This window comes from Coregonus clupeaformis, chromosome 30 (assembly GCF_020615455.1).
Source record: "Coregonus clupeaformis isolate EN_2021a chromosome 30, ASM2061545v1, whole genome shotgun sequence".
NCBI classification, from domain to species: Eukaryota; Metazoa; Chordata; class Actinopteri; order Salmoniformes; family Salmonidae; genus Coregonus; species Coregonus clupeaformis.
Window position 1 is genome coordinate 38163855 of NC_059221.1, and position 8743 is coordinate 38172597.

Genomic DNA, 8743 nt, shown 5'->3' on the forward strand with positions numbered 1-8743 from the left:
GGTCCTGGAGTGGCCTAGCCAGTCTCCAGATCTCAACCCCATAGAAAATCTTTGGAGGGAGTTGAAAGTCTGTGTTGCCCAGCGACAGCCCCAAAATATCACTGCTCTAGAGGAGATCTGCATGGAGGAATGGGCCAAAATACCAGCAACAGTGTGTGAAAACCTTGTGAAGACATACAGAAAACGTTTGACCTGTGTCATTGCCAACAAAGGGTATATAACAAAGTATTGAGAAACTTTTGTTATTGACCAAATACTTATTTTCCACCATAATTTGCAAATAAATTCATAAAAAATCATAAAAAGTGATTTTCTGGATTTTTTTTTCTCATTTTGTCTGTCATAGTTGACGTGTACCTATGATGAAAATTACAGGCCTCTCTCATCTTTTTAAGTGGGAGAACTTGCACAATTGGTGGCTGACTAAATGCTTTTTTTCCCCACTGTAGCTCAGTTGGTAGAGCATGGTGTTTGCAACGCCAGCGTTGTGGATTTGATTCCCACGGGGGGCCAGTATAAAAAAAAGTATGTATGCACTCTGGATAAGAGTGTCTGCTAAATGACTAAAATGTAAATAAAAGCTGAAATAAATAATTCTCTCTACTATTATTCTGACATTTCACATTCTTAAAATAAAGTGGTGATCCTAACTGACCTAAGACAGGGAATTCTTACTAGGATTAAATGTCAGGAATTGTGAAAAACTGAGTTTAGATGTATTTGGCTCAGGTGTGTAAAAACGTCCGACTTCAACTGTAGATAGTGTGGCCTGACAATTCCAAATAGCATAGTTGAATTCACAAAACTCCCATGAATGGATGCTTCGCTCCTATCTTTGCAGTGACTTAGTCATCTCTTTATATTTACATAAATATATATATATATATTAAATATATATATATATATATATATATATATATATATATATATATATATATATATATACATAAAATGTATATTTGGTATATATTATACTCTTAAAATACTTTAAGATACCATTACTGCTTCATTTACATCAGCAGTATGACCACAGCTGTCAACACTATGGATTTTCTGTCTCTGAGACATATGGTGGGCTGCATCCTCCGTGCTTTTAGCTTCTCCCCGCAGGTCTGGCTGTCCTGAAAAACACGCTTCAGAAGATGCAGATGTCACATCATGTGACAAATTAAGAAATGGCTGTATATATTCGGCTGTACATGAGGACTGTGGTCTGTGGCATAATTACAAACACACGGGCGAAATGGAGATTGCACCCCATACGCCAGACGAGGATTACTGTGACAGCCATTATAACATATTTATAAAATGTTTATACATGTTCTACAATGACAAAAATAGTGTTAAAATGTGAGTGTTGAGTGTTAAAATGCCTTGTTCTACATCTCATAATTACAAACACGAAAAGGAGGAAGCTGTATTTTGACCCTGCTTCATACATAGGAGAATCCCTCTCTTTGATTTCTTAGAAGTCTTTTGATGTTGATGTTGGCTTTGTAATGTTTAAATGACACGATTTGAAATAGGTCAGACAGGGAATGACTTTGCTGTACTGAAGCTCTTTCTTCATGCATATGGAGACATCGTTGATCTCAACAAAGGGTTTACCTCTGACAGAAACAGAAAATAACAGCTGTGTTTTGGCTCATTTTCCAATGCCTGCATTTGAATGCCTGTACTTGACCAATAATGTTTCTTCTCCTTTGTTTCAGAGTCCAACCTCTCCAACCAGAAACCTCTCAGCATCACTAAGGATGCAGCCTTCCTTATGAGCAGTGATATAAAGAGCTGTACCTATCGGGATCGTCATTAGGTAAAGCCTTCTCCTACCACTCCAGAGGCCCATCCAATCCCATCCCTTCTCCTACCACTCCAGTGGCCCATCTCTTCTCCTACCACTCCAGAGGCCCATCTCATCCCTTCTCCTACCACTCCAGAGGCCCATCTCATCCTTTCTCCTACCACTCCAGAGGCCCATCCAATCCCATCCCTTCTCCTACCACTCCAGAGGCCCATCTCATCCCTTCTCCTACCACTCCAGAGGCCCATCCAATCATCCCTTCTCCTACCACTCCAGAGGCCCATCTCATCCCTTCTCCTACCACTCCAGTGGCCCATCTCATCCCTTCTCCTACCACTCCAGTGGCCCATCTCATCCCTTCTCCTACCACTCCAGAGGCCCATCCAATCCCATCCCTTCTCCTACCACTCCAGTGGCCCATCTCATCCCTTCTCCTACCACTCCAGAGGCCCATCTCATCCCTTCTCCTACCACTCCAGTGGCCCATCTCATTTACAGTCCAGACTTCCAGCATCTAGTTGGGTTACCTGGTGCACGACCAGACTTTTGTCTCTGGAATGAAAGTGGGACTTTGCCAGACTTCCACCAGCCAAGGGTGACCTGTCCATGACCTGTCCAGCTCTACAGTACCACCTCCACCCGAACCTCTGAACCCAACCCAGTCCCCGGGATCCTCAGCCCCACCCCACTGCAGGGGAGGATGGGTGATGGACCTGTGAGTCTCCCTGGCCTCTCTCCTTCCATCTCTCTCATCCTCTCATGGAGCCTCCTTCTGACACCTCCAGCTCCCACTGGAACACCTCCACCTCTCTCTCCGGACCTCCAGGTTGGTACCCGCTGAGGTTGCAGAATTCTGGTACCCTTCCCAGAATGCCCATGGTTTTCCAGAAATCCTATTTAGAAGATTCTCGGAATCAGGAAGGAGTAAGCAGGACATCTGGAATCCTCCAACCCGGATTTCTGGAAAACCTGGGAATTTGGGGAAGGTTATCCTAATTTTGTACTGACTCGGTAGACTTTGTGTTTATGATCTTTGATAATTTTGTGTGTGTGTGTATTGTTGTACTCAAATGGCTGAGGCAACTCTATATGTATTTTAAATACACTACCAGTCAAAAGTTTGGACACACCTACTCATTCAAGGGTTTTGCTTTATTTTTTTACAATTTTTGACATTGTAGAACAATAGTGAAGACATCAAAACAATAAAATAACACATATGGAATCATGTAGTAACCTAAAAAGTGTTAAACAAATCAAAATATATCTTATATTTGAGATTCTTCAAATAGCCACTCTTTGCCTTGATGACAGCTTTGCACACTCTTGGCATTCTCTCAAACAGCTTCACCTGGAATGCATTTAAATTAACAGGTGTGCCTTAGAAGTTAATTTGTGGAATGTCTCCTTCTTAATGCGTTTCAGCCAATCAGTTTTGTTGTGACAATGTAGGGGGGGGGTATACAGAAGATAGCCTATTTGGTAAAAGACCAAGTCCATATTATGGCAAGAACAGCTCAAATAAGCAAAGAGAAACGACAATCCATCATTACTTTAAGACATGAAGGTCAGTCAATTTGGAACATTTCAAGAACTTTGAAAGTTTCTTCAAGTGCAGTCACAAAAACCATCAAGCGCTATGATGAAACTGGCTCTCATGAGGACCACCACAGGAGTGGAAGACCTAGAGTTACCTCTGCTGCAGAGGATAAGTTCATTCGAGTTACCAGCCTCAGAAATTGCAGCCCAAATAAATGCTTCACAGAGTTCAAGTAACAGACACATCTCAACATTAATTGTTCAGAGGGGACTGTGTGAATCAGGCCTTCGTGGTCAAATTACTGCAAAGAAACCACTACTAAAGGACAACAATAATAAGAAGAGGCCTGCTTGGGCCAAGAAACACGAGCAATGGACATTAGACCGGTGGAAATGTGTCCTTTGGTCTGGAGTCCAAATTGGAGATTTTTGGTTCCAACCGGCGTGTCTTTGTGAGACGCGGAGTGGGTGAAATGATGATCTCCGCATGTGTATTTCCCACCATAACGCATGGAGGAGGAGGTGTTATGGTGTTGGGGTGCTTTTCTGGTGACACTGTCTGTGATTTATTTAGAATTCAAGGCACACTTAACCAGCATGGCTACCACAGCATTCTGCAGCGATACGCCATCCCATCTGGTTGGAGCTTAGTGAGACTATCATTTGTTTTTCAACAGGACAACGATCCAAAACACACCTCCAGGCTGTGTAAGGGCTATTTGACCAAGAAGGAGAGTAATGGAGTGCTGCATCAGATGACCTGGCCTCCACAATCACCCGACCTCAACCCAATTGAGATGGTTTGGGATGAGTCGGACGGCAGAGTGAAGGAAATGCAGCCAAAAAGTGCTCAGCATATGTGGGAACTCCTTCAAGACTGTTGGAAAAGCATTCCCCATGAAGCTGGTCGAGAGAATGCCAAGAGTGTGCAAAGATGTCATCAAGGCAAAGAGATTAATCTCATTTATTTAACACTTTGTTGGTTACTACAGTGAGGGAAAAAAGTATTTGATCCCCTGCTGATTTTGTACGTTTGCCCACTGACAAAGAAATGATCAGTCTATAATTTTAATGGTAGGTTTATTTGAACAGTGAGAGACAGAATAACAACAAAAAAATCCAGAAAAACGCATGTCAAAAATGTTATAAATTGATTTGCATTTTAATGAGGGAAATAAGTATTTGACCCCCTATCAATCAGAAAGATTTCTGGCTCCCAGGTGTCTTTTATACAGGTAAAGAGCTGAGATTAGGAGCACACTCTTAAAGGGAGTGCTCCTATTCTCAGCTTGTTACCTGTATAAAAGACACCTGTCCACAGAAGCAATCAATCAATCAGATTCCAAACTCTCCACCATGCCCAAGATCAAAGAGCTCTCCAAGGATGTCAGGGACAAGATTGTAGACCTACACAAGGCTGGAATGGGCTACAAGACCATCGCCGAGCAGCTTGGTGAGAAGGTGACAACAGTTGGTGCGATTATTCGCAAATGGAAGAAACACAAAATAACTGTCAATCTCCCTTGGCCTGGGGCTCCATGCAAGTTCTCACCTTGTGGAGTTGCAAAGATCATGAGAATGGTGAGGAATCAGCCCAGAACTACACGGGAGGATCTTGTCAATGATCTCAAGGCAGTTGGGACCATAGTCACCAAGAAAACAATTGGTAACATACTACGCCGTGAAGGACTGAAATCCTGCAGCGCCCGCAAGGTCCCCCTGCTCAAGAAAGCACATATACAGGGCCGTCTGAAGTTTGCCCATGAACATCTGAAAGATACAGAGGATTACTGGGTGAAAGTGTTGTGGTCAGATGAGACCAAAATCGAGCTCTTTGGCATCAACTCAACTCGCCGTGTTTGGAGGAGGAGGAATGCTGCCTATGACCCCAAGAACACCATCCCCACCGTCAAACATGGAGGTGGATACATTATGCTATGGGGGTGTTTTTCTGCTAAGGGGACAGGACAACTTCACCACATCAAAGGGACGATGGACGGGGCCATGTACCGTCAAATCTTGGGTGAGAACCTCCTTCCCTCAGCCAGGGCCTTGAAAATGGGTCGTGGATGGGTATTCCAGCATGACAATGACCCAAAACACACGGCCAAGGCAACAAAGGAGTGGCTCAAGAAGAAGCACATTAAGGTCCTGGAGTGGCCTAGCCAGTCTCCAGACCTTAATCCCATAGAAAATCCGTGGAGGGAGCTAAAAGTTCGAGTTGCCAAATGTCAGCCTCAAAACCTTAATGACTTGGAGAAGATCTGCAAAGAGGAGTGGAACAAAATCCCTCCTGAGATGTGTGCAAACCTGGTGGCCAACTACAAGAAACGTCTGACCTCTGTGATTGCCAACAAGGGTTTTGCCACCAATTACTAAGTCATGTTTTGCAGAGGGGTCAAATACTTATTTCTCTCATTAAAATGCAAATCAATTTATAACATTTTTGAAATGCGTTTTTCTGGATTATTCTGTTGTTATTCTGTCTCTTACTGTTCAAATAAACCTACCGTTAAAATTATAGACTGATCTTGTCTTTGTCAGTGGGCAAACGTACAAAATCAGCATGGGATCAAATACTTTTTTCCCTCACTGTACATGATTCCATATGTGTTATTCCATAGTTTTGATGTCTTCACTATTATTCTACAATGTAAAAGATAGTAAAAATTAAGAAAAACCCTTGAATGAGTACGTGTGACCAAATTTTGACAGGTACTGTATGTCTAATAAAATGTATTATTTATTTCATTCAGGGCCATGGCTCCCAGCCCTCCCAGTCTCGCTGCACCCCAACGTGAGCTTTCCCGAGGGCATCGGCGCCGGCGGAGACCCCCTGTCCTTGACCCACTCCCTTGCCCTGTGTGCCATGCTCCTCATGGACCTCCTGGCCGTTGTAGGCAACCTAGCTGTCATGGCCGTCATCACCAAGACGCTGCAGCTGAGGAAGTTCGCCTTCGTGTTCCACCTGTGTCTGGTCGACCTGCTGGCGGCTCTGGTTCTGATGCCTCTGGGGATGCTGTCGGACCGGATCTGGTTGCAAGATGAGGCGCTCTGCCAGAGCTACCTCTGCCTAAGTGTGGGGCTGGTCAGCGCCGCCATTTTGTCTATCTCAGCCATCAACGTGGAGAGGTATTACTACATCATTCACCCGATGCGCCATGAGGTGAAAATGACAGTAAGGGTGGTTGTGGCGGTGTTAGTCGGGATCTGGGTCAACGCTATTGTGATGTCAGCTCTGCCTCTACTGGGTTGGTTCCCCCAGGGAAACCAGGGGGTAGGGGTCGGGCTCGGAGGGGGACTAGGGAGTCCCATGATCCCGGGTCCTCCAAGCCAGAGACGTTGCTCCCTACACTGGACCGGAGGAGGAGGGACCACATGGTTCATCTTCATGGTCTTCTTCACTTTTGTCTACTTCCTGTGTCCAGTACTGATCATCCTGGTTGTGTACTGTAACATGTTTAAAGTAGCCAGGGTGGCAGCCATGCAGCATGGCCCCTTACCTACCTGGATGGACACACCTGGGCCCCGCCCTCAACGCTCCGAGTCCCTCAGCAGCCACTCCACCATGGCTGTCAGCTCGGGGGGCCCTGGGGGCTCATGTCCTCCACTCCGCACCCCCAGTCAGAGGACCTTCAACGGGGGTAAAGCTGCGGCAGTCCTGGTGGCGGTTGGAGGCCAGTTCCTATGCTGCTGGCTACCTTACTTCTCCTTCCACCTGTACTCCGCCCTGGTCTCCACCTCCCCGACCTCCCTGGCTTCGGCCCAGCTGGAGGAAGTCGTGACCTGGATTGGTTACTTCTGCTTCACCTCCAACCCTTTCTTCTACGGCTGTCTGAACCGGCAGATCCGCACAGAGCTGGGCCGAAGCCTGGCCTATCTCTTTAAGTGGGCGGGGCCGGGCGACGGGGATCAGCTGACCAGCCGAGAGGCCTCCATCGAGGAGAACTTCCTCCAGTTCCTCCAGGGGACAGAGTGCAATCTGGAGCCCTGCGGATCCCAGGCACACAGCAGGGCCAGCAGGACTGAGGAGAAGGCGGGGGAGAGGGGCCGTCTTGGAGATGGACCTCGTCAGGACAACACGCCGGGCCAGGAACACACGCCTGTTGACTTCCACATCCCTGGACAGATTATCGAGGAGACCTCGGGAGTCCTTGGAGCGGCAGCATCTGAATCTGAACAATGACATCAACCTGGTCGGAAAACTGCTGCAGGGTGAACAGGACAGTGCTGGACAGTGCCTGAGCTGTGGTACTGGACGGTCATGTGTACAGTAGGCCTGTTTTTTTGGACCAGGCGTCAGAGGTGGAAACACCAAAGCCTTAGTCTGTAGGCCAAGCACCTGTGTAAAGTCCTATGGTGGAAACGGCAGGTAGATGACATGTTATTTAGAACGTCCGGGTATTCTATTCGATGCTGTACTTGATGATTTTGTGTCCACGTTTGCTACAGTTGGATTATGGGACATTATGTGTACCCAGTGAGTGAGACGTTGCTTTTAAGCTACAGCTACAGTGAAGAATTCAGGCTATTATTATGTCCTTTACGGGAGATGAAGCAGATGTTATATAGCGGGTGTAGCGAAATACTTGTAAGGAGGTATGATGCAGGGTTGGTGGAAATTCCATTTTAATACAGTAAACTCAGGAAATAAACTGAAAATTCCAATTCCAATCATCCTCAATGCTTTTCTATTAGGTTTACATCCTAAACTGACCCCAACCCTGGTATGATGACGTCGGTACCCGTTTTCCATTAAGACCAAAACCCCTTCCATCAAATATACACTGCCAGTCTATCTACCTCCCGTGTTTCCTGACAATCAATGTGTCTTTTCCTACAGAGGTATCTTCTGGTTTGGGAGAGAACATTACATTAACATTTTAGTCATTTAGCAGACGCTCTTATCCAGAGCGACTTACAGGAGCAATTAGGGTTAAGTGCCTTGCTCAAGGGCACATCGGCAGATTTTTTCACCTAGTCGGCTCGGGGATTACCTTTCGGTTACTGGCACAACGCTCTTAACCACTAAGCTACCTGCCGCCCCGTCTAACATCTAACATATTAACACTTCACAAGCTTTGTTTTTAGTGTGGACGGCACAAATTATTTTTGGCAGAGGCTGAATGAACCCCCCCAAGGAAATCAATGCAAAACTCCGATCCTATAGGCATACATGCAGTAGCAGACAAGGGGTAAGAACCAGGTCAACACAATTTTTTATGAAAGCATGTTTATTCCCTGTTCCAGTCCCATCCTCCCTAATGCAACCAAGAAATGAATGCATATTTAGACGTTTTCTTCGGGTGAAAGAATATAGAGAGCCATTTCTGACTGCACTATGGGCCCTGGTCAAAAGTAGTGTGCTATGTAGGGAATAGGGTGCCATTTTGGGATGTAGCC

The 8743-nt window shown here is 45.8% G+C and overlaps 1 protein-coding gene across 1 annotated transcript; it reads left to right on the forward strand.

Moving 5' to 3' along the window:
* The first annotated feature begins 2439 nt into the window (after positions 1–2439).
* On the forward strand, positions 2440–8209 carry LOC121546816 (G-protein coupled receptor 61-like). Its single transcript, XM_041858064.2, has 2 exons — positions 2440–2627; positions 6097–8209. Exons 1-2 carry the CDS (start codon positions 2561–2563, stop codon positions 7524–7526), a joined length of 1497 nt encoding a protein of 498 aa, XP_041713998.1. The 5' UTR covers positions 2440–2560; the 3' UTR covers positions 7527–8209.
* The last annotated feature ends 534 nt before the right edge of the window (positions 8210–8743 follow it).